This window comes from Eptesicus fuscus, chromosome 11 (genome assembly GCF_027574615.1).
Source record: "Eptesicus fuscus isolate TK198812 chromosome 11, DD_ASM_mEF_20220401, whole genome shotgun sequence".
NCBI lineage: Eukaryota > Metazoa > Chordata > Mammalia > Chiroptera > Vespertilionidae > Eptesicus > Eptesicus fuscus.
Genome location: NC_072483.1, coordinates 72208069 through 72233675, shown reverse-complemented (window position 1 = coordinate 72233675; position 25607 = coordinate 72208069). Strand labels below are relative to the sequence as shown.

At 46.0% G+C, this 25607-nt stretch overlaps 2 protein-coding genes across 5 annotated transcripts in view; both read right to left on the bottom strand.

Moving 5' to 3' along the window:
• The window catches only part of NHEJ1 (non-homologous end joining factor 1), an 81067-nt gene extending 63775 nt beyond the window's left edge, over positions 1-17292 (bottom strand). Inside the window, exons 1-5 of one of the 4 annotated variants that reach the window (XM_028150958.2) lie at positions 17224-17292; positions 14411-14631; positions 13836-14048; positions 8140-8278; positions 7474-7532 (exon numbers count right to left, since the gene is read on the bottom strand). In XM_028150958.2, the coding sequence (XP_028006759.2) occupies positions 7474-7532; positions 8140-8278; positions 13836-14048; positions 14411-14587 (588 nt within the window). In that variant the 5' untranslated portion in view covers positions 14588-14631; positions 17224-17292. The remainder of the gene's footprint in view (positions 1-7473; positions 7533-8139; positions 8279-13835; positions 14049-14410; positions 14632-17223) is intronic. The other 3 variants (XM_054723416.1, XM_008145151.3, XM_054723417.1) reach the window with 3 other exon arrangements.
• A 922-nt stretch (positions 17293-18214) lies between these two features.
• On the bottom strand, positions 18215-24371 carry SLC23A3 (solute carrier family 23 member 3). The gene is made up of 11 exons (XM_028150956.2): positions 24207-24371; positions 23913-24070; positions 23699-23796; positions 23444-23517; positions 23089-23270; positions 22670-22762; positions 22391-22436; positions 20496-20601; positions 20019-20186; positions 18991-19086; positions 18215-18900 (listed from the first exon to the last, which is right to left on the bottom strand). The coding sequence occupies exons 1-11, from the start codon at positions 24369-24371 to the stop codon at positions 18608-18610; spliced, it is 1479 nt and encodes a 492-aa protein (XP_028006757.2). The 3' UTR covers positions 18215-18607.
• Positions 24372-25607: the final 1236 nt, after the last annotated feature.

Genomic DNA, 25607 nt, shown 5'->3' with positions numbered 1-25607 from the left:
GGTGACAGTATTATCAAACTTCCTATGCTCACAGAACCCGGCATAATGCACGTGCACTAGACTGAATTCCAGAAGAATGGATTAACTGCAAGTGTCTCTGCATCAGAGAAGTGACACACACAATGGTAGGGAGGACATTCTGATGCCTCTAGAGTTATCCTTCTGTATGATACCCATGCGGATACCGACAAACATGCTCTGAATCCTATGTCTTCCTCTACATATTGAACAACAGGTGCATGGCAGAGGAGCAGTGCTCCCAACTGTGGAAGTAGAGCCCAGAGAGAGGAAAGATTGAGGAAAGAAGAAACTTAACTTACTTTTGGCTCTATGGCTGTTTTTTTCCAGGATTTCGTTAAGTTCTTATTCCTCTGGTTTTTTGAGATATTTAATTTAACTGGGTCTAGAAAAGAGGTTCTAGGGTCTTTCCATGATAAGAGATTCAAGGTTTATGTTTCATCTCAGAGTTGGGAACTATCTCTCAGTAAACTAAGTTTCAAAGAAACAAGGCAGGTAATAGAATGGCAATCTAACAGTGGCCCTCTCCTTAGGCTACCCATCTATTTACCATAGGACTGTCTGAGCCTCAGGCTACCAACAAATGATAAGTTGATGGTCTATTCATAAGATAGGGAAACTAAAAAGGAATGGGAAGGAAGGATTCCTTCATCCACTCAACAAATATTTCTTGAGTGCCCACTATGCAGAGACACTGTTCTAGGCACTTTGGATGGATCGGTGCACAAAACATACACCCTTATCCTTGGTGAGCTTGCACATTCTAGCAGGGAGGAGGAGACAGACCATACACAATAAGCAAGTAAGTGGATGTTATGGTAATATGTTGGAAAATAAAGGCTATGGAAAAAATAAAAAGTTGAGAATGGCAAAGTAAAATGGGAGTGCCAGTGCAGAGGGGCAGGCATGTGGCTCACAATTTTAAATAGGATAGTCAGTGTAAACTCCATTGAGAAGGTGATATTTGAACAAAGACATTATTGTAGTCCATGTAGATACATCCACGGATTTTTTTTAACATACCTCCCCTTAAGAATGGAGCTTAATTACCCTCCCCTTGAGTATAGCCTGGATTTAGTGACTCATTTCTAATAAGAGAATACAGCAAGATAGTGATGGGATGTCACTTCTAAGATTGGGTTATAACATGACTACAGCTTCCACTGTGATCTTGACCTTGGTCTTAGTCTTGGTCTCTCAGGGATTGCTGGCTCTGGAGGAAGCCAGGGATATTCATGTGAGTAGCCCTACGGAGAGGCCATGTGGCAAGGAAATGGCACCTCCTGCCAACAGCCACATGAGAGAGCTTGGAATCGAATTCTCCAGCCCATGACAATGCCTGCATTCCCATCCAAAATCTTGAGTGTAACTTCATGAGAGACCAGGAACTGGAATCGCCCAGCTAAGCTGCTTCCAGATTCCTGACCCTCACACACTGTATGAAATATTAAATGTTTGCTGTTTTAAGCCACTAGACTAGTTTTGGAACAATTTGTCATAGAACAATAGATAATTAATACAGACATAAAGGAAGTGAGGGAGTTGGCCACACAAATATCTGAAGAAAGAGCATGCCAGGCAGAGGGAACAGGCAGCATAAAGGTCTAAAGCCAGGTCATGTTCAGAGTGTTAGAAAAACATGAAGAGGCCAGTGTGCCTGCAGTATGTTAGTGAGGGAGAAAGTAGTAGGAGATGAGGTCAGAAAGGTAATGAGGTCCAGATCATGCAGGGTTTTGTAGGCCATCGGAAGGTCTTGGTTTTACCCTGTAAGTGAGCAGGAGAGGAGCATGATGTGATTTATGTTTTAATAAGATCATTTTGTTGGCCAGAAGCTGGGCAGGGATAGCAGCAGGGATACCAGGAAAGAGGCTATTGCAAAAATGCAGGGGAGAAACGACAGTGGATCTGACCAGAGTGGCAGAGGTAGGTACAGGTGTCTGTGAATAGTAAGATAGCATACCTATGCTTGGAAGAAGGAGAGTGGGCTGAGGAAAGGAAAAATTGTCATGGAAAACTCACAAAAGCAATGATGCCTGAGCAGAGTTGGGAAAGTTAAATACGAGTTTGTCGTGGGGACAAGAGCGAAGAGAATACAGAGCAAATGGGTCCAGAGATGTATGCACAGGAAGCTGTCAATACTTCAGGATAGTGAACTTGGGGGGTACTATGGGCAAGTGACTGAGGATCAGGCTGAAGAGGTCAGCAGGACCGAATCATGAATAATGTTGTGTGACATGCAAGAAATTTTGAACTTGATCCTAAAGGCTATTGAGAACCACTACAGGACTTTCAGCAAGACAGTGACATAATCAGGTTTTGTTTCAAGGAGATCACTCTGACACAACTGCAAGTTCAACTGGAGGGGAGCAGTACTGACTGGGAGAAAAGTTAGGAGGCTGTTGCATGGTCAAACCAAAAATGGAACAGGGCATGGTGAATCTAAGGTCATGGGAGCAAGAATATAGAAAAACAGCAGATTCAAAAGACAGCTGACAAGTTGGGCTTTGGAAGCAAGGACAAACAGAAAAGTACATAACTCCCATTTTTTCTACATTTCTAGCTAGACAACTGAGTGGATAATGGTACAATTCCCCAAGATAAGGTATATAGGAAGAGAAATAGGTTTGAGGAAGTCTAGTATTAATTTTGACATGTTGCATGTAGGACATCCCGGTGGAAATGCCAAGCATGCAGGAAGAAATATGGCCTGAAACACAGTGGAGATAGAAACCTGGTGCGCAGTGGTGCACCATGAGAGTTAAAACTAGGATCTGGATGACATAACTCAGAAAGAGAGTGAAGGGAAAAAAAGAAAGAAGAAAAAAAAAAAAAAGAGTGAAGGGTGAGAGGACCAAGGACACAATTCTAGGCAACACTAACATTTAAGGGGCAGGTAAAGAATGACAAGCCAGTCCCCCAAAACCAAGTAGAAGCTGCCTGTGAGTGAACCTAACAGGATAACAATTTTCAAGTTAGAGAACTCCCCATCTTCAATGGGTGTCTTTGATATAATCTTCCTAAGAGCAGCAATGAATAAATTCATTGCAATGAGTAGCTTCATTGCTTGAAAGATCTACTCTAGAATCAGGCTGCAACCAGACAGCGGATGAAGATAGTAACTAAAACTAGACAGGACGCAAAGGCCATGGCTACATTTAGGATGCTGAGTCAAATTAATGTTAACTGTAGTTATATAACTAAAACTCTATAGAAGTTGGTTAAAGTATTATACTGAACAGATTAAGTCTCACAGAATGCAGCAATAGAAGTGATGGCTCTGCTGAATACTCTCCTCGGAAGAGAGAGAAGAGAATTGCAAAATGTCTATCTCTGTTAAGGCTCCTCTCCCTAAGAAAGCCGACTTCATGCAACTACCCAGGTTTTGGTGTCAAGGGCTGATTCCTAGCCAGGGGTTGCCAGCTGCAGAGGGCGGGGCTCTATTTTGGGCTGCCTGTCCCTGAGCCTGGCCAAGTCTGGTTTGAGCAGCATGCAGCCCCAGTGACTCACACACCCATGCAAACCGCCTGTGGCTCAGTGGCCTGGCCTCGGAATGCCAGCCTTAGGCCAGCTCCCTCCTCACCCCATTACACTGGGATAAATAAATAAAGAGCCCCGCCAGCAGCCGCACAGGCTGATGGCAACCAGATGGAGAGAGAAAGGCATGGACAGGGCCAGGGGAAGGAACTCCCTCCAGTGGACTAGACGGAGAGTGGGCTGTGACAGCCCAATCATTCTAAAGTTCCCCTTTTACATAGTTCCTACTGCCATGCAATAACAGTCCCCAATTCCTTGATTCATCTTCTACTGCTAAAGGTGACTTTCAACCCTTAGTCCTAGGAAATGTCCTATATGGGGCTCTTGCCCTCTCTTAGAATCAAGCCAGTAGCCACTCCACCCAGGTGACTTGTATCAACATTGCCAGTATTCCCCCTCTAGTTAGGCCACCATCAACTGGCCCCCCTTGGGCTGCCTGGAAATGAGAGATCAGAGGCTCTTGGGGGGAAAAAAGGACTAAATATGGAGAAATAACCCCTGTTCAATCCTTAAATATTTTTCCTGGTCTTAGTATCCTAGAAACCTCCCTGTCCTACTGCCCCTTGCCCTATCTCTATGGCCTCTTATCCAGCAATAGTCGCAACGAGAACTAGGGAAAACAGACCCCAGGCACTGACCGCATGGCCCTCTGACATCAGTCCTGGCCTCCCTGCACCTTCATCCCGAGCTCTCTGTCCCTGGTTTGTTTATCTTCCTATGTGGCTTATTTTGATGGCACATCCTTTTAGCTCAGTCTTGAATGACCCCTTGACCCTTCTGTGTCCTGTTTGTAGGACCCCAGGCAAGCAGAGTAACTGAAAAGATGCAGCGGCCATCAGAGATTCTGCAGTCCCATTAGGAAACCTTTCAGCTCTAGCAGCGATGCAGGACATTCAGTGATCCCAGAGGTCACAAGAATTCCACATTATCTTAGCCCTAACTCTCCTCTAATTGGTATGTACAACCAAAGTAGCAAAACAAAATAGGGGTAATCCTATACAAGAAATGTAGGAGGTCCCAAACATACAGCTATAGTTTTATGTCCTTAGGCAAGGCACTTAACCTCTCAGAGGCTCAATTTCTTTCTTTTTTTTAAAATATATTTTTATTGATTTCAGAGAGGAAGAGAGAGGGGGAGAGATAGATAGAAACATCAATGATGAGAGAGAATCATTGATCGGCTGCCCCCTGCACACCCCCTGCTGGGGATCAAGCCCTCAACCTGGGCATGTGCCCTTGACTGGAATCAAACCTGGGACCCTTGAGTCTATAGGCTGATGCTCTATCCACTGTCAGAGGCTCAATTTCTTAATCTATGAAATGGAAAGCTACAGCTACCTGTCTCTCAGAGCATTTGCAGATATAATAAAATTCTACAAGTCTATGAGGTTTGGATGATATCCACCCAAAGCCTAAAGGACCAGTATTCTTGAAGTGGTTGATTCCAAAACACCGAGATCCTTCCTTGGACTCGCACCTGGATTCTACATGCTTTCTTTTGTGGTTTGTGTGCGTGTGTATGTGTGTGCGTGTGTGTGTTATTCTCACTCGAGGATATGTGTGGGGTTTTTTTTATTTGTTTTGTTTTTTCAAATTGATTTTGAGAGAGAGAGAAAATTTAATCGGTTGCCTCCTGCATGTGCCCCGACCAGGGATCAAATCTGAAACCTAGACATGTGCCCTGACTGGCAATTGAACCCGCAACCTTTTGGTGTATGGGATGACACTCTAACTAACCAACTGAGCCTCCCAGCCAGGGCTCTATATGCTTTCAGATTCAGGTCTGTAGGTTTCTACCCACTCTAACAGCATGGAAGAGATGAGCCTCCAATTTTACCAAGGTACCACAGTAGCAGGGATGAAGTATTATCTTTAAAAGCAGAGTCCTAGCCCTAGCTGGTTTGGCTCAGTGGATACAGTGTTGGCCTGTGGACTGAAGGGTCCTGGTTTTAATTCGGGTCAAAGGCACATGCCCGGGTTGCGGACTCGATCCCCAATAGGGGACATGCAGGAGGCAGCCGATCAATGATTCTCTCTCATCATTGATGTTTCTATCTCTCTCTCCCTCTCTGAAATCAATAAAAATATATTTAAATAAATAAATAAACAAACAAATAAATTAGTAAATAAAAGGAGAGTCCTGAAAGGTCTCCTAAAAAGGCTGAAGCTGACACTTAAAAAATTAATAGATGCCCTGACTGGTTTGGCTCAGTGGATACAGCATCGGCCTGCGGACTGAAGGGTCCCAGGTTCAATTCCAGTCAAGGACATGTACCTTGGTTGCAGGCACATCCCCAGTAGGGGGTGTGCAGGAGGCAGCTGATCAATGTCTCTCTTTCATTGATGTTTCTAACTCTCTATCCCTCTCCCTTCCTCTCTGTAAAAAAGCAATAAAATATATATATTTTTAAATCAATAGAAATCTACAAGGTAGTTAAGTCCAGGGCATTGGGCATTCAGACAAAGGGAACAATGTGTACAGGGATATAAAGTTAGAGAAAAAGCACCTTTGGTGATTAAAAGTCATTCTATATGACTGAAGCATAAAGTACATAAAGAAAAATGTCAAGAAACCAAGCTGGACAGTGTTGTAGGCACTAGGGACCCCTCTGCTGAGCTAAGAGTAAGCTTTGCATTGTTTAACTAAGGGGCTGATGTACGAACCTTGTTCTCTCCAGCCTATGTTAACCTTATCCCCAAACTTATAGATAAGGGAAGCTAACTGACAGAAAATGGCCTAGGAAATCTCTCTCTACTATAAGTCTAGGTTTAACAGTCTCTCTTTCCCCATAAAGACTTGAAACCTTTTCTGCTTCAGGACTTAACGATATATGCTTTCCTTCTCCAGAGTTACAATTGCTTCAATAGATGGACTTAGCACTCAACTCACATTTTTTTGTCCTTAGTGTTAAGACCCCAAGCCTTATGGAGTTATTGCTCAGTCAACGCACAGAGGCAGAACAGGAAGTCCCACCTCAAGAACACCTGCTTTATGCTTAGCTCTGTGAAAAGCACTAATCTGGGGTTCAAAAGAAGTTTGAGTGACAGCCCCTACTCACAAGGAGTTTACAAATTCGCTTAGAAGACAAGATAGAAAGATGAATAATTTATATATAACATAGTATTATAATAGCATTATTTACTTACATAAGAAAGTACCAACTTGAGTAACATATACAATTAGAAAACAGGGCAATAATACTAAGGTACTAACCGTACAACCAACAAGTCCCAGAAGAGTTAGAGAAGGAGAGAAGATCAATATTGACTGGGATTATCAAAGGTCACTATTAATAATACTCCCCCTGTTTAGCATTTAACAGATGTTTCTTTTGGCCAAGCTCAATCCTTAGAAGGGAAACCTAGGCAGGAGCTTCTGACAGGCCACAATTATCTACTCCCCATTCATTCCTTTGCCAGTCCCCTTGTATAAACACTGTGATTTTCCACAGCCTACTGTGCCCACAAGACAGTCCCCAAATGGTAGCCCTGTGCTTTCCACCTTCCTCTACTTTGGGATGTTAAAGGGGCCTCAACAAGTGATAATAACTACCCCTCCCCCCATACTGATCCACAGTCCAGAATTGTGATCAGATCTCAACAAGCAAAGATTTAGCAACTGGGCAACCAAGCTTTCCAAGGTTAGAAAATTCCAAATGAAATACCTAGGTACTTTAAGAGAGATGTTTTATGCATGTTAATTGGCCCACTTTGCCTTTTACATTCTTTCCTCTTCTCTCCCCCATCTTCCCCATGAACATCTCAAGCTTTAATCAGACTTTCTGTAGGCAACTTTTTCAAAGAAAGGGCTTTCCAACCATGCAAGCAACCTAACACCCAAACACAAGTCACCACCTGGGCACCTGGAAAAAGGAAGTAAAGCCAAGTTGCACAGGACAAAGGAAATAACAAATGCTCTACCTCTACCATAAATTGTTCCAGGAAAGAATTTTCTTCAAATGGTTCTGTCTTCAACCGATCTGTAATAAGAAGGGATACAGAAAAGAAATGTGAGTCTTAGGACAAGCTTCCTACCTGTGAGATGGAAAGGAAACAGAGCCCAAAACTTCTTCTTGGGAAAGAGCACCAAGATGTGATACCCAGACTCACCTAGTCCCGTGGGAGAAGGGATGAGAGGGTGTGGGCAAACAGGAGGAGGAGAGGGTGACTAGCAACAAGCACAGGTTCGGTGGCAGCATGTGCTCCAGGAGTTTTTCCCAACATGAAGACAAAGGTCAAACTGAATTTTTATTCTGAAGTTGGAGCTATGCAACTTCCTAAAGTCCCAAGTTCATGTTGCCCTCGTACAATTTTGTATAGCTGCTGGCCCCTATCCAAAGTCTTTCCTTGCCAATGCCTAGGGCATGTCTGGACTCAGTCACAGCTTCTATTGGCCAGTTGGGTGCCAGCCAGGTGTTCCAGGCAGAGAGAGGTGTCACCAACCATCAAGTCTCCAGTTTTGGTCAGAACCTAGCACCCACCCTCGGGGAAGCCCTCTCTAATGCAAATAAAGTCCCCCCCTTTTCAGAGGCACCTTTGATTATCCGTACCATTTCCCACTCAATATCTCAAAGAATGTCCTCTCACCTCGGCTCAGTGTAGCCCCGCTCTCCTGGTAGTCCTGGATCTCTAGATCTTTCATACGAAGCAATGTTGCCAGCTCCCTCACTTGGCACTGCAATGCCAGACTCGTGCCCATCAGAGGACGAATCAAATGCTGGGAGACCTTTCATGGAAGAGATAGCAATTAGCCAAGAGATACATATAAAATACTCCCTGATACTGCATTAGGAACTAGAGAAAAATACTGAAGAATAAATGTTTTTCACAGGAACTTATAGTGTCATAGGCAAGCAATCCATTTACATGAATGTATACACAAATATAATAATTAAATAAGTATATTAAAGAAGTTCAAGGATTTTCTTTGAGTCACAGACAAAAAAAGATGGGAAGAATAAAGCATACTCATGAGCCGGCTGGTGTTGCTCAGTGGTTGAGCATCGACCCATGAACCGAGAGCTCCCTCGTTTGATTGCCCATCAGGGCACATGACTGGGTTGCGGGCTCGATCCCCAGCAGGGAGGCGGCTGATTGATGTTTCTTTCTATATATCCCTCTCCCTATATCTCTCTCTAAAAATCAATAAAAACTTTTTTTAAAAAAAGAATACTCATGAATAGCTACCTAGAAGTGTGATTTCAAGAGAAGGATGTGGTGCAGCCATTTTTAGCAGAGACAGAGGCACAAAAGCAGAAGAGCCAACTAACCTTCAAGAAAGTAATTGTGGCTACAACAGAGTATGCTAGCTGGAGTATAAAAGGAGACAAAAATCACAGAAAGTAGAGAGACTTCAAAGTCAAATTTGATCCAGACACTAATGAAGAGCCATTTCAGGGCTGATGATAGCCCAGAATGAGCCCAGAGTTTCAATCTGTTTCCACCAATGCCACAAAGTCTAAGGCCATTGTAATAGAAGCAAGACAGTCACTAAGAGACCAGCCTAGGAGGAAATAAACCACCAACACACCTTGGTCTTAATAAGAGGCAAGAAGGTCGCAAGCACAGCCATACTGCAGTGCAGCTAGGATGATGTTCTCATGTGATAATGTACAGCAATACAAAATTATCATTTAATTCGCCTATGCAAAGTGTCCATTAGCCTTTGAAAGATGAAAGCCTTAGCCAAAGAAAATAACTAAAATCAATAATCTATTTGTGGCTCGAGGATGTTATCAGAGTTTCTTTCCCTTCCCCCAAGGAGATGAGCTGAAGGAGGCACTAAGAAATGCCCTAGACCAGAGGTCAGCAAACATTTTCTGTAAGGGCCAGAGAGTCAATATTTTCGGTTCTGCGGCCCATAAGTCCCTGTCGCAATACTCAACTCTGCTTTGGTAGCATGAAAGGAGCCACAGACAACATGTAATAAATGAGGGTGGCTGGGTTCCAACAAAACTTTACAAAAATAGGCAGCAAGCCAGAGTTGGCCTGCTGGCCATAGTATACCAACCCCAGCCCTCGATCTAAAACAGAGAACTTTTAGACAAGATACCCTACACAGGCTTGAAGTGAGGAAACGGTCCGGGAGTGTCCTATAAGATGTGCAAGCCATGCCCTAGCTGGTTTGGCCCAGTGGATAGAGCGTCAGCCTGCAGACTGAAGGGTCCCAGGTTCGATTCCGGTCAAGGGCACATGCCTGGGTTGTGGTCTCAATCCCTAGTAGGGGGTGTGCAGGAGGCAGCCAATCAATGATTCTCTCTCATCGTTGATGTTTCTATCTCTCTCTCCCCCTCCTTTCCTCTCTGAAATCAATAAAAATATTTTTTTAAATGTGCAAGCCAGACTTATTTCAGTCAGGATGAGAAGTCTGAACTCTGCAGATTTTTGTGTTTTTGTTTTCCATTAATTTTCTAATAAAACGTCCTACTAAAAACTCCAATTGTATTGTGGTTCAACTGGAGAGAAAAGGACTTTTTCCACATTTCTCTCATTGGGGAGTGGGGGAGTGTTAGGTGTTAGTGCCAGCAGCTTTTGTACCAGCATTGGGACCCAAAAAATGCTGGGGCACTGGCACAAAGTGGAAGGCCAGAAATCAAGTCCAGTTATAGATACCAGTCACTTCTTTCCATCACACAGCACATCCCAACTGGTGCTGTCTGCCAGCTCAGATCCTTAGTGTAAACTTAAGCTTCCAGGAAGTACTGTTCAGAATGTGGCAGTTATGCTTAGGGAAAATTTATCTGCATTAGACCCAACCCTCTTTCGTAGGAATTGTTTTTGGTAACTTTGGTTCTGTTCAAGATAGATCAGGAAGAAAAACAGGTGAATAGTTGTATGAAAGCAAGTCAATATTTGGTGGGTTGAACTGACTGCACTTGCTACCCAGCCAGTGTGGCTCAGCAGTTGAGCGTCAATCCATGAACCAATAGGTCAGGGCACATGCCTGGGTTGCCGGCTCGATCCCCAGTTGGGGGCATGCAGGAGGCAGCAGATCAATGTTTCTCTCTCATCAATGTTTCCATCTCTCTATCCCTCTCCCTTCCTCTCTCTCTAAAAAAATCAACAAAAATATATTTAATAGAAAGTAATTGCACAAGCAGCATCACCAGCCATTTGGTGACAGCCTTCAAATAACAGGAACTCGCCGAAACCGGTTTGGCTCAGTGGATAGGGCATCAGCCTGTGGACTGAAGGGTCCCAGGTTCGATTCCGGTCAAGGGCACATATCTTGGTTGCGGGCACATCCCCAGTGGGAGGTGTGCAGGAGGCAGCTGATCGATGTTTCTCTCTCACTGATATTTCTAACTCTCTATCCCTCTCCCTTCCTCTCTGTAAAAAAAATCAATAAAATATATTTTTAAAAAATAAATAAATAAAATAATAGAAACTCCTAAAGTTAATTAACCAGCCTCCCTCCACCTTAATAGCAATTTGTTTAAGTATTAGTAAGGATAACAACATGAAACATGATGAGAAACAGGTTTTAATCATTGCCATGTCTAATTAAACATGGTAATGCTATACCAGGAAATTAAAATGATCTATTGGACTCCAGGGTCTATATAGCAAGGGGCGGGGGAGCTTTTTATCAGTAAATATTTTAACTTCTAAAATATTTCATAGGCTTGAGTTACATCACTCTGAATCATTGGGGTATAACTCACTTCAAAGTTAGATGAACACTAACTTAGATCAGTTAATCAGAACAAGGCATTGCGGCTGAAGGAATGGATTTCAAAGCAAATCCACAGACACTACAAGGAAAAATCTTGAAATGCTTTTGGAGGGCAGGGGCACACCCACCCCACCCCCTTCATTTACAGACAGCAATACAGGAAGAGATGCAGTTCAACAAGTTAGTGCAACAAACACCTACTGTGTGCCTAATATGTGCTCTGACCCCACGAGGCCTGTGCCCTCAAAGAGCACAGGAGTTGAGGAGGTCAGGAAGTGTGTGGATACAGAAGCAGGAGTTGGCAATCTTCTCCAGAGGGAAAGCTGTTTATAATTTCCCACAATGTCTTCAGATTTCTCATAGAAATGTTCACAAGTCATAGGCAGGAGAGCAGAATGGCAGTTATCAATCTCAAGATGAATCGTATCAGGTCTGGGTATAGTGAAAAGGGTTACAGACTTGGAATTAGGAGACCTCGGTTCTAGTTCTGGCTCTGGGATTACCTAGATGTAAAAGTGGCTTAATCCCAAGTACTCTCATGGTCCCAATCCTTTCTAAAAAAGAAAAATTATGAAGTTGGAGTGTTTTCCCTCACAGGTCCACTATAATGCTAAGGATAAGTAACATTCCGTATGTCCTCTCATTTAATCCTCATAACTCCATAGTAAGGTTGTGACTGGTATCTCCACTTTACAGATAAAGAAACCGAGACTCATAAGAATTCAGTAATTTATCCTAGATCATATAAGTAATGAAAGTGGCAGGGCTGAGTTACAAATTCAGGTCTGCTGGTTCCAAAGCCTGTGGTCTTTGCTCTTTCGAACACACACACACACACACACACACACACACATACACACACACACATACACACACACACATACACACACACACATACACACACACATACACACACACACATACACACACACACATACACACACACACATACACACACACACACACACACACACACACACACACAACACTTTGCATGTTTGTCGTAGGAATTATAAAATGGCCAAAGAGGTGACAAATCTGAAAGTCAAAATATGGAATACCAAGAATTACATTAGAAAAATATATATAAACAACAAAAAGAATTACATTAGATACTAGAAAGAATACAGAGTGGAAAGGAGGAGAAGATAAGAGAAGTTGGCCAGAGTGGAAATAGGCTCAGAGTTGAAAAACAGAGACCTGAAGCTTTATATATTCCATAATATCCTGCAGAGACCTAAGAACTATTAAATTATTAATGTGAATACACTATGTTGTAGAGAGGAAACAGGTACTCTCCTACTTCCCTGCCCCCAGGCCTACCTATAATACCCTGCCTGACTAAATGTATTGTGATGAGTGATTTCTAAGTTCTACACAATTAAGTGAAAAAAGCAAGGTACTGAACTGTGTAAAGAGTGTGCTGTCATTTGTGAAAACACATACATATACCCAGATAATATTTGATTGTGTGTACGTATACATACATACATATACTGTATATGTACCTATATATAGCTTTCTTTAAGAATTCACAAGAGCCCTAGCTGGTTTGGCTCAGTGGATAGAGTGTCAGCCTGCAGACTGAAGGGTCCCAGGTTCAATTCCGGCCAAGGGCATATGCCCAGGTTGCAGGCTCAATCCCCAGTGGGGGGTGTGCAGGAGGCAGCCAATCAATGATTCTCTCTCTCATCATGTTTCTATCTCTCCCTCTCTCTTTCTCTCTGAAATCAATAAAGATACATTTAAAAAAAAAAAGAATTCACAAGAAGCTGCTATCAGTAGTTGCTTTAGAGAAGGAAAATGAGAGACTTGGAAAGGTCATAGAAAGAAGGCCTATTTTTTTTTCCACTGTATACCCTTAAATGTCTGAAATGTTTGTCGTTTCATGAATTACTCATTCAAAAAAATTTAAAAGCTATCACAAGAATGAGTAACAAACAAAAATTATGACTGTGTGACCTCACAGACACACACATGAACTTGAAATAGTATCCACCTACGTCCTTGCCAGTGTCCACTGGCTCTAACTTTTTCCCTATAAAGTTTCCTCAGGTCCTGGGATTTCCCTGGGATGGCATTCTTCTTCTTGTAAAAATAATTATTTTATTTTACATTAAAACATAACCACTAATCAATTGTTCAATACTCACTCCTCCCACAGCCAACCAAGACTCATTTCACTCTGAAAACTATTGCCTCTTATTGAAGCTCCCCAATTAGAGGAACTGGCCTAGAATAGTTTTTTCTTTACGTATTTTCAATTGTAATATCATTATTCTTTTAAAAGAAAAAAAAATGTTACAGTTCATCAGCCCCCAAGGAGAACTGCCTCCCCAATCTCACTATTCTGAGTTTCTAGGGCTGTGTGGTGCAAAATGAGATTAACCATCATTCGGGCTTCTCAAATGTTTTGGTCCCGGAACAAGCATTATTGAGGGAACAATGCCCCCTGGTGTTCCTTAGAAAAAGTTACAGGAGTTTTAAACAAAATAGGTAAATTCTGTATATAAAACAGGATGGAAAATGTCACAAGAAATTCAATTAAAATCATTCAAAAAAGCAGTTAGCAGTCCCCTCCCCTACCCCGTGTTTGAGTTTCACTTACCAAGGAAGGGCTAGCCAGGATGCAGTGGAAAGTCCAATAGAAGGGGAGACCAGAGAGCTCACTCCGCACCTGTAACATCAGTGCCCCCGCCACACGCTCACAGGAGAAGGTAGCTTTTCCAGGACAAACAATGTCCTTCAACAGTGGGCGAAGCAGATCATCCAAATGACAGAGAAAAGCCTCAGGGGGGGCAGTCAGGCGCTTGTTCAGCTCCTAAAAAGGTAGCGGGAGTTGTACAGAGTGAGGGTGCTAAGAGGAAACTGACTCCTTCGTAAGTAACCGCAAAGGAAAACTCTGGTTGACATGAAGACAGAGGCATGAGAAGAGAGATCAACTGGCCTACTTCACAATCCTGCCTTGTACTGTATGCAGTACATAAACTAATACAGAGACCATGTGGAAAGATCCCAGGGCTATCGGTAGAAGCACAGGACATTAATTGGAATTATCTCAACCTGACTCAACCTTCCTTGACAACTGAAAGGCTAGCAAGCTGGTTGATGTGACTGTCCCCTGGCCATCAGTAGGAAATAAATTATACCCATTACCACAGCAGTACTTCTCTTCACACTTACCTTGGCTCGCTGGCTGACCACACTTGCATCCACCTGTTCATGCCACACCTCTTGAAGATCTGAAACCAACAAGGCATAGCCCTGCTTGGTGATACAAGCCTTAGCCAAGAGGGAGTTTTCGGCAAGCTGTAGCCATGCCCATGGCTGCATCAATAGGCCTTGCTCCAGTTCTTCCATCTGCAGGAAAGTCTTAATTAGCAGTGTCCCGGGGTATTATAGGCCTGAGAAGACCAGCAGAAAGTTCAATATCAAATAAGTCTCATGAAATTCCTCCCTAATAAAACAGAAAACATGGGTTTATATTCTACCCCACTCATCACCCCCATCTCCCCAACCCCAGTATATAACCAACTGAGCACCAATCTTAGTACCTCTTTGCCACTAAAAATCTATTTAGAATTTTGAGGAATTTTTTTTCCATATTAAGTTCCTAGAGGGTATAAAATATCTCTTTCTGCTATAGTGTTTAAGCCTCAGCATATTGGTATTAATATTTTTGTTTTCTAATAATATAACTTAATGTGGAAACCTAAACCATTCTTGTTGCATATTTATCACATTCCTAAGAAATATGTCAATGTTATCTTTTCCCAAAACTTCTAGAAGAGAAGGAACAGTTCTTGTCTCAGAAAACAGCATAAATCATAGTGTCATCAGAGAAAATTCAAATTATTTGATCATTATCTAAAAACAAAAATCTGGAAGCTCTCAGAATATATATATATTCACTAAACAGAAATACATATTCTATAAATATATACAATATGACAAATATAATAGATGATATGTATAAAATATAAATATATATTCCCTAAGACAGATTCTTAATCTAGAATCTATGCATGTGAATCCTCTGTAATTGCATGCAAAATTTGTGCATACATGCATATACTCATTTGGGGAGAAGAAGTCCACATCTATTGACAAACTCTCAAGGGAATCAATGACACACAAATAAAAAGCGAACAAACACTGTGTCCAGAGCAAACAGGAAAGCCCAAATCCCATTTCAAGAAGAACCTGAACGACTAAGACGTCATGAATACAAGACAGAGTACATCACAGAGTTAGAGATGGTGAACACCCACTTCACTCATCCCCCACATCCCCACCCTAAGGCACTGCCATCAATGACACCGTGCCCTACCACACATCCAGGAACTGAAAAGCAACTTTTCTACTTCAACAACTCAATCTGTAGCCTTCACCTAGTAGATATTCATTAACTATGGCTCCTTGACAAGAAGTTTTATTTTTCTTGTGGGTTAGAAAAAGGGGGAAGTGTTAAAATTTCCTTTATTGTTTCAGTATATAAATACAAAGTGAAGTGAAGGGGGGGGGGAAGGGGGCCCAACTCAGAATATAAAGAAAATTCCTTGGGTTTCATTAACAAAGTTAACATGGTTTGCTCCAGTCATTTCCATCTCAGTCAAAGCCAATATTCTTCCAACCACAACCTAGTTTTTTAAACACAGCCTTGTAACATAACTTAATGTGTACAGTGGGTAGACAAGTGAAATATTGTGACTTTCATTTGTAGCAGCCTCAAAATTTGTTTGTTGAATGGTACATCAGTCACATTTCCTACCGTGCTGCTCCTCCCGGAAGAAGAGATCTTGGAATGATTAAGCTAATCCTCACTGTACCAGAACTCATTGACAAAGGTCGCAGACACAGTGAAGTCGCCAAACCCTTCTCTCCCTTAGTGGCACTACCTAGAGTGTACTGTCTGATTCACCAAAATTGGGTTATCCTGGCGGGTCACTTCAGAAAGCCCAGAAGCTCAGGAACATCAAACTGTGGAGCTTTTGGGTAGTTGTTTCCTTTTGGAGGTAGGGGAGGAGTTTAAAGTGCGGCCAGGGTCAACAGGCCCCATAAAAAGGTCTGAGATATTTAGCGCCACCCCCGGCCACCCGCGTCCTGTTGGGTCTGAGGCTCTCTATCCCACCTTTTTCTTCTTTTCTTCAAGGTCGCCTTTAACCCTCACGTTAACCAGATTTGCCCGTTTATTAATTTTTAATATATTTTTATTGATTTCAGAGAGGAAGAGAGAGGGAGAGATAAACATCAATGATGATAAAGAATCATTAATCAGCTGCCTCCTACATGGCCCCCCCAACTGGAGATCCAGTAGCAACCCGACATGTGCCCTGATAGAATCCAACCCTGACCTCCTGGTTCATAGGTCCAAGCTCAACCACTGAGCCACCAGGCAGACCCGTTTATTATTCTTGAACAAAGTGAGGGTGCACCGAGAGCCAACAGCAAGGTGACGTCACCGGGGAAGGCGGATCTGCACCAAGCCCCGCCCCTCGGCCTGCAGTTCGGCGCAGTTCCCTCGCCATCCAGCAGAGGGCAGCAAGGCCCCGGCGACTCTGGGGCTGGGCCACGCCCCGCTCCTGTGGGAGGGACGAACCCTCGCTCCCGCGACTGCAGCCCCAGCCCAGGAGCCGCGCCCGGCGCCCTCGCTAGAAGGGCCTCCGCCGTCCGCCTTAGCATTTCTACAGCTTCGGCTGCACTGGGGCGCGGCTCGGGACCCCTCAGGAGAGAACAAAGCCAACCACCCGCTGCTTTGTCGCACAAAGCGGCCCGCCGAGGAGTTGCCTCACCGACCCCGCCTCGCGGCCGGGAGCCGGGCTGTGCGCGCGCGGCCCCGAGGCCCCGCCCACCCCGGGAGGTCGGGCCGGGAACGTGGGCCGCGCGCGGGTCCCTCCTGGGACAAAGCGCCCGTGGCCGCGGCAGCGCGCAGGGTCGGGGTAGCCCCGCGCCGCTCGGCCCGGCTCAGGTCCCTTTTCGAGCACGACCCCACCTACCGTGAGCGGCTGCGACAGCTCCCACCCTCCCCGCGGCAGGCCTGCCGCCCACGCAAACCGAAAGGCCTAGACTAGAGCCATTCCCCACCCCCACGGGGAGGCGGGGCCTTAGGGACATAGGGCGGAGCCCGGGGCCGACGTGGGCGGGACATCTGGGCCCTCGGGGCGGATAGAAGGAGCGCTCAGACCTGGAGGTCCACCTTGGCCAGCTGGAGAGGCAGGGCGGCCCGCTGGTAGAGAGGTGGAAGGGGAGCGGGGCTGGCCCAGTGGAAAGAATGTCAGTGGTTGAGCGTCCACCTATGAACCAAGAGGTCACCGCTGGAGTCTGGTCAGGGCACATGCCCTGGTTGCAGCCCCGATCCCCATTAAGGGGTGTGCAGGTGGCAGCCGATAATGATTCTCTCTCATCATTTTTTTGTTTGTTAGTTTTTTAATGCCCTGTGAGGTGCAGGGGAGGAGTCCTGTATTTGGACTTGTCAATAAATGTCACTTCCCCTGCCTCCCCTACATTGCCATAATTAGGCTTCATCACCCCTGAGAAGCTGGAAATCCCTCAAATCATCTTATACTTTGTACAACTTACATTTTTTTCTCGAGCTGGATACCTGAGCTGAAAAATTCTTCTGGTGCATTTTCCACAACCCCAAATCTTCCTCTTGCTAAGGCCAGTTTCAGTGCTGCTTCTTTCAATAAAGCCTTTCCCATTATCCCAAGTCAGAATTAATTGCTTCTTCCTCTTTGCTCCCATAGCATTGTTTTAATCTTCGATACAGACTGCCTTCTGCTTTGGATTTTAGTTAATAATTACATAAGTCTTTTAAAACCATAAGTGCGTGTTTTTTTTTTTAATATATTTGTATTGATTTCAGAGAGGAAGGGAGAGGGAGAAAGAAACATCAATGATGAGAGAGAATCACCAATTGGCTGCCTCCTACGAGCCTGCAAACCCGGGCATGTGCCTTTGACCAGTATTAAACCCAGGACCCTTCAGTCCGCAGGCCAACACTCTATCCACTGAGCCAAACCAGCTAGGGCAAAACCATAAGTGTTTTGAGAGGGCAGGGACCCTGTCATATCCATACCTGTAGTTCCAGGGCCTTGCACATGGGAAGCACTCAATAAATATTTATGTGAATGCTGGAGTTCAAGTATAGATAGTTTACTGGCAAAATCTTATTTATTCATTCATGGCCCCTGCTCTGAAACAGTTGGACCTAATTATGAGAAGGAAAGGCAACATACCTATTGGGAAACAAGACCCTTAGGCAAACCCATTTTACATACACACACACGCTCCCTAAGAGAACGTAGAACCTGGGAGCTGACTCTCCAGCAAGCTGGGAGATAGAGCAATCTAACCAGAGCAGAAGGATGAATCCTGGAATTAATGGGGCCTAAGTTCTTCTCTGCTAGACCGGGGGCGCTGTTCCTCAAAACCAGGCAGCAAGTCGGCTGTCTCTCCTGGCTCAGCAGGCCCTCCTTCCTCATTCCCAGGGTCTTCAGGCAGTGGGCAGAGGCAACGGGCCAGCTGGGGAATGCAGGGACACAAGTTTTGGAGGGGAAAAGGAAGCTCATCCTCTGGAGGAGACTTCTCCCTGGAGTTCTGAGGCATCCAAGCCTCTTGGGCAGTGAAAGGGGAGGGTAGCCCTTGACCGAGGCCTCGTTCAAGCCGTGTGCCTGCAAAACAGAAGTCGGTCAGGCCATTGCCCAACCCAGGGAGTGATGACTTCCTGGCCATTCCCAGTCTAGGGCCTGACCTCAACTTACCAGGAATGGTGTTCTCTAGGAGGAAACCCAAAAGGCCAGCCAGGAAGATGTGCTCTGAGAGCAGCGAGCGAAGTAACACATCCAAGGGGCTCCAGCCTATACGATTGGGACCAGGCAGGAGGGGAACTCTGATACTATGCAAAGCCAATGAGTCTCATACTTCCAGACTTAAATCTAAGTCTTGGACTGAGGATAGATCTTTCTGAATCGTAGTTACATCCCCTTTGTCCTTTGTCCCTCTCCACCCTGGCCCTTCTCACAGGATCCCTGCTCAACACCCTATCTTCTGAGCATCCACATGCCCTCCACATATGCTTTGGTTGTTCCAGGCTCCCTGTCTCTGGAAAGTTTTGTATTAAAATCCCCAACCTTATTTCCCACTTACCTTCTATGCTCTAGCCTGGGTTTTTCAACCTCAGTACTACTAATCTGTCTTGTGCACTGTAGCATCCCTCTACCCACTACATGCCTGTAACAATTCCCCATCCCCTTTTTGTAACAGCCAAAAATGTCTTCAGACATTGTCAAAGTCATTCTCAATTGAGAAGCACTGCGGCTTGCTAAGCTGAACTAACAAACTAAGCTATTTCTGCTCTCAGGACATCCCCTATGACTTCCTACTTCCATGTCTTTATGATTATTCCTCCACCACGAATGACCTTCTCACCAAATGTGCTTAAATCTTAGCATCCTTCAAGACCAGCTCAATGTTACTTTCTCCATAAAACTTACCTGGATCATCTCAAACCATAAGTCATCCATCCCTTCACCACTAAGCAGCACAGCTCTTTAGCTGAACCTTTCCTGTTATGTGCCTACACATCTCATTTCTTTTACTAGACTGTAGCATCTGGAGGCACCTTTGTATCCCAAGGAACTTGGATGGTGCTCAATAAACATTTGCTAAACAAGTGGATGAACTATGTATATGAAAGACCAGAAAAGGGTGTGGCCTGCAATTCAGAGAGCCTCAAGCCTCGAGCCCTGGCTTCCCAATACTGAGCAACTCCTCCCCCGCTCCCTCCCACCTGTGCTTAGTAGGACCGGAGCTTCCCGAAGCCATCTTGGCAGCAGCAGGGCCATGAAGATGGTGAAGCCAACAATGAAAACATTCCGCCCAGAGTCGATGTCAGCCAGGTGGAAGTTGGAGAATCCAGCAGACAGAACCACAGCCTGGGTCACGCCCAGCACTCCACCTGTCTCATAGGAAAGTCATCAAAGGAGTTGAGAGAGGGCTGGCATAGCAGGGAGTATTGCAGGGTGGGGCAGATTGTGACGGAGAGAGATGACCAAAAGGCCGGTTTCTGATTCTGCCAGAAGCCAAATCAAGGGCTTCTGTTGGGCTGAGAAAATGAAGGCAGCTGTCATACATGTCCATGTATCAGGGAGACTATTCAGAAAAAAAGGGTGCCAGCCACAGCAACAGTTGGGCCACTAGGTCAATACTAAGGAGATACTGGGGGGGATACTAGGTCAATACCAGTTCTGCCGATACATTCACTCACCAAGAACAGGCAGCGGGATGGTGGTGAGGAGGTGGGCCAGCCTCGGGGAGAGCCCAAGCCCCACACAGAGCAGCCCCACCAAGCAGGCCACTCGCTGAGATCCAGCCTACGTGAAGAAGAGACGTTAGAAAACACAGCTACCTCTTTGACTATTCAAGGTGTTTGCCTGGTGGCCTCTTCTCACCATTTGGATCCCAACTCGAATGTTACCCTTCCACGGAGCATCCCCAAGCACTCTACCTAAAGGGGGCTCCTTTACTCAACCACTATCCCACTACCTGCTTTGTTTTCAGGAAATTACCTTATTTATGTTTTGGGGGGTGTGAGTGTGTGTGTGTGTGTGTGTGTGTGTGTGTGTGTTTCTCAAATTGTCTGCCTCTCCCTTTCTGAAGACCCCAAGAGAGCAGGGACTTTATCTGACACATTCTTCACTGGAACCTCAGCCCTGATACAGTGCCCGAGGCATAGAAGTTCAATATTGATTTGGTGTCTTCCTTACACTCCTAGCCCCTTACCACTTCTAGGCACCTCCCTACATGAGAACACTGATGTGAAGTGCCTAACAGAGTGTAGCACACAGCTGTCAATCAGTCAGTGTGAGTTCCCTTCCCCTCTCTTGCACCTCCAGCACAGCCCCCCCCCCTTCTACCCGCCCCCGCCCCCCCACATCCCATCCACGTACCTGGATAAGACTAACTGTGCCCACATTGGGGAAACTGGATGCAGTGCCTATCGGGCTCCCCAGCAGCCCAGCCAGCACACTTCCCAAGCCCTCCAGGCTCAGCCCTCGACTGCAGGCAATTGGAGGTGGAGAAGGCAAATGCAGCAGCCAGCCACACAAGGCGTAGCAGCCCAGGGAGCTGATGGAGGTTGCCAAGGCCATGGAGATGCCTGCAGCCAGAGCCCGGGGGGTCAGCAAGGGCCAGACCCACTCAGCTGAAGAGAGGAAGAGTCACTTTGGGGCCAGACTCAAGTCTGCAGCATCCCCTTACCTCCAAAGGACTGTGCTACAAGAATCCTAGAGGCCCCATTGCCTTTGAAGATGTCTTTGGACAAAACCATCAAACTCTTAGAATAAAAACCATCCTTTTACCATAGTCTACAGGTCCTCTTTGGTCTGACCTTACCTCTGTCCCTTTAGCCTCAATTCCCACCACACTCTGCCTGACTTCCCTCACTCCAGATACACTGTCCTTGTTTAAGATCCTTATATTTGCTGTGCTGCTGGCTACCACCGGGCTTTTGCATACATTGTTCTCTCCACCTAGAATGCTCTTCTGTCTCCCTTCACCCAGTTAGCTCCTACTCATCTCTCATATCTCAGCTCAATGATCACTTCTTCAAGAATACCTTTCCTGACTCTCTGATAAAGTCAGACCCCCCATTATAAGCTTTCATCACACAATGTACTCCCCATTGTTACACATGCCACATGAAATTTTGCATTATTTGGATGCCTACTTAATTAGGATCAGTATTGCCCAATAGATTATAGGTTTCATGAGAACAGGTACTATGTATGTCATGTTTATCACTATGTCCCCTATCAAGTACCTATTAAATGGATGAATGAGCAGATTTCAGATACAATGCCTCAAAAGCAATCTTTATACACAGGTCACTAACTCAAATGCCTGTGGGGTAGGTAACATAAATGTGTAAATTGGGTAAGGAGTATCAATAGAGAGTGCTGGGGATGGCAGACATCTCTTAACACTAAATAAAACATCTGTGGTGAGGGGCTGGCATTGCCCCTGAGAATGGCAATTTCTCTCCCCTGTGTGTTTTGAGAAAACACAGGATTTAACTCAGAAATTAAGTTCATTAAATCTTGAGTTGAAAGAAAGAGACACCTTCATTTCAGCAAGAGGATGGAGGACTAGGAGAAGACATACTTGGGTGAGGCAGCCAAAACCACGGTGCCTCAGTGGGAGCAGACAGCTCCAGAGGGATGACGCTGAGACTCAGAAGGCCAGAGATGATCCACACACAGGCCACTGGGACCAGCACCTGAGGGGCAAGACTGAGATGGAAAAGAACCTCCCTCCACCCCCCAGATCCTTCCGGGCCAGCCTTAGAGGAGTAACAGAGGCCAGATAGTAGGGGGTGGGTCGAGCAAATGTTCCATGCTGGCCATTCTAATCTTGACTGCCCCTGCCCGGACCTCCACATACCGAGAGGAGCCGGAAGGCAGGGATGCGAGTGCAAGTTGAAGAGTTTGAAGCTGGCCTCCAGGGGCATGGAGGTAACTGGCAGGAGCCCAGGTGCTGAGAAAAGACCACCATGAGCAGGATAAGCCTAGGGGAGAGAAGGAACTTGAGGACCAGGGGGAAGCAGGCATCCTGAGGCAGGCAATGGAGACAGGAGTGGCAGACTACCACAAAAGAGAAGAAAGCACCCCTTGGACGGGGAAGGACGGTACTTTGGGGGTCAGCGGAAGACTGTGTGAAAGTTAGGGAGACCAAATGAATCCACAAAGTCGTTCCTGCTCAGATAGCTGCTCAATCTGGTAGGGCCAGCAACTCTGCCCTCCCCCCGTCCAGTCCTGCACACCCCGCTGGTCACCACCCCACGCCTCTCAGGACTTACGTACAGCAAGGCCAGCCCCCAATGACCGGAGCAGAACAGGGCCACCTCCCTGTGGGCAGAGAGCCCTGCCACAACCAGGCTGGGGGCCAGTACCAGGGGTCCGCAGTGAAGGAACAAGCGGCCAGGAGCCCCCAATAGCCCCAGCGTGCCCTGCAGCAGCCCAGACACCACCACTGCCCCAGACACCTAGTGGAGTGGAGGAGAGGACAGAGAAAACATTCTGTTTGACCGAGTTGACCTTGGCTGGTCTTCCTAATTCCAGGGTGGGTCCCTTCCCCAGAGCACCCCCACCCCCTTCTCCCAGAGCAGCTCACTCCCTGCATAATGGAAACCAGAGCCTCCCCAGCCCCAGGCACTACCTCTTGGAGAGAAGTATTCCAGAGCTCCAGGCTATGGCAGCCAGGCCCCTCACACGGGTGCAGCGCGTGGGAGGCTGGAAAGTTGGGGGCATGGAGAGGAGGTAAATGGGATGGAGACCCATGGCAGTGCAGTCCTAGCTGATGCCTGGCACAGCTTCAAGACCCCCGAGGTGCCTTTTCTCAATTCTGTACCTACCTACACCTTTATGCTCAGATTAGCACCCAACCCCACCCTCACCCTTGCTTGGTGCTCACAGTTTCCAGGTGTCTGGATGGCCAGAGGCAGCTTCTGGTTGGTCAACACCAGAGCAGGGACAAGGAACTCAAAGGATGGAGCCTGGACAAGAGGCAGCCTGTAGGAACAGCAGCCCCAGCAGGTCTAGAAACAGGTTGCAGCCAAAAGGACTTCCCAAGGTTCTCCTAGCCACCCCCCGGGACCTGCCCTCTCCCTCTAGGGAGCCCCCCTTACTTGCTGCCCATCCAAGTTTGCAGGATGGTAGACACACCACATGCAAAGAGGCTGGAGGCCAGGAGGTGGGCAGGGGAGTAAGAGAGTCCTCCCGGGGGGAGACTTCGAAGCAGAAGCAGGTGCGAGGCACAGAGGAGAGAAGCCAGGACCAAAATATGCTGCAGGTGAAGGTATGGGAAGGGGTGGTCTTCAGAATTAAGCAGAAACACCTATTTCCAGAGAATTTCTAATGCCACATCTATTCCCCAAACACCCCCTTCAGCCAGCACCAACTCCTGCACATCCGCCTCCTACCTGCAAAGCCAGAAGACAGCCGAGGCCCCAGGGAGGAGGCCCACTGAGAGAGGCCCAAGAGTGGGAGGAGGGATTTTGGACAGCAAGCTGTGAAGACAGGGGAGCCCGGGTTTGCTTGGAGCTCACAGATCTGAGTTGGATGGTTTGGGGGTGTGATCGGCTCATGCTGTCCTGCCTTTCGTCTTGTGTTGACTGTCCTGAGCCAGAATTAAGTACAGTATGAGGTCAGAGTTTGGGTGAAGTCAGAGTTTGGCTGCCTGGAGTGGGGAGGTGGTTGGAGTGCCAATGAAGCAGAACGAAGGAATGAGAGATTTGGGAGAGACACAGCACTTTCACCTTTGCCCAGTTCTTGCGCAAATTCCATCACCCATTAACTGGGAGTCATGTTCTGGACCCCTCCCCCAAGAATCTCCATCTAGACCCCTTGTTCTAGTCTCTGTAAAGCAGGATAAGAAACGTGAGGAGACCTAGAAAATAACCTGGGAAGATTTTAGACTCTATTCCCTCCTCTCCAATGCAATTTAGAACCATCATTACACTACAGTCCTCTACCCTTTCAGGGTCAAAGCCCTTGGACTACCTTAAAAGGTAATGGATGGGTAATGAATGACATACACGACAACCTGTATAATGTCCTAACTGTAATATAAAGGAGAAATAAAAATAATTTATGACAAAAGGTATTTCATTATGTGAAAGTTTGGGCCCAACTAAAAGAGAAGGCCGTGAAGTGATCCAGTCCCCACCCCCATATGAATCACTGTGGATGCAGTAGCCACGATGCCGATACTGGTCCTTTCCCGTCGATTCATGGACAACAGGCAGTGCTGTCATTGGTGACCTGATGCTCCAAAGTAGTGAACAAGTTCATGGTAAAGTGCTAAAGCAAAGTAAGTTTTAATTTGCAAGGAGGTGCATTCCTGGAAAACGGAGTCTTTTTCAAAATGTGCAAAAAGGACTTTGTGTTTCCATGTGAAGTTAGGTAGTTCTAGGGTCCAATATAAACAGGGTTTTCCTATGCAGGATGTGCAGCCGGTCACTCCAAAGTCATCTTGGGAATTCTTCCTAATAAGCGGGGTCCTGAGCATCTCATGTGTCCAGCATTCTGCCCAGGCCAACTAAATGTCAGTAGCATACCTTCAAAATTTTTGCATCAAAAAATGCCTCTTAGCCCTGGCTGGTTTGGCTCAATGGATGGAGCGTAGGCCTGCGGCCTGCAGGCTGAAGGGTCCCAGGTTCGATTCTGGCCAAGGACGCATTCCTGGGTTGTGGGCTCGATCCCCAGTAGGGGGCGTGCAGAAGGCAGCCAATCAATGATTCTCATCATTGATGTTTCTCTCTCTCTCTCTCCCCCGCTTTCCCTTCCTCTCTAAAATCAATAAAATATATATATATTTTTAA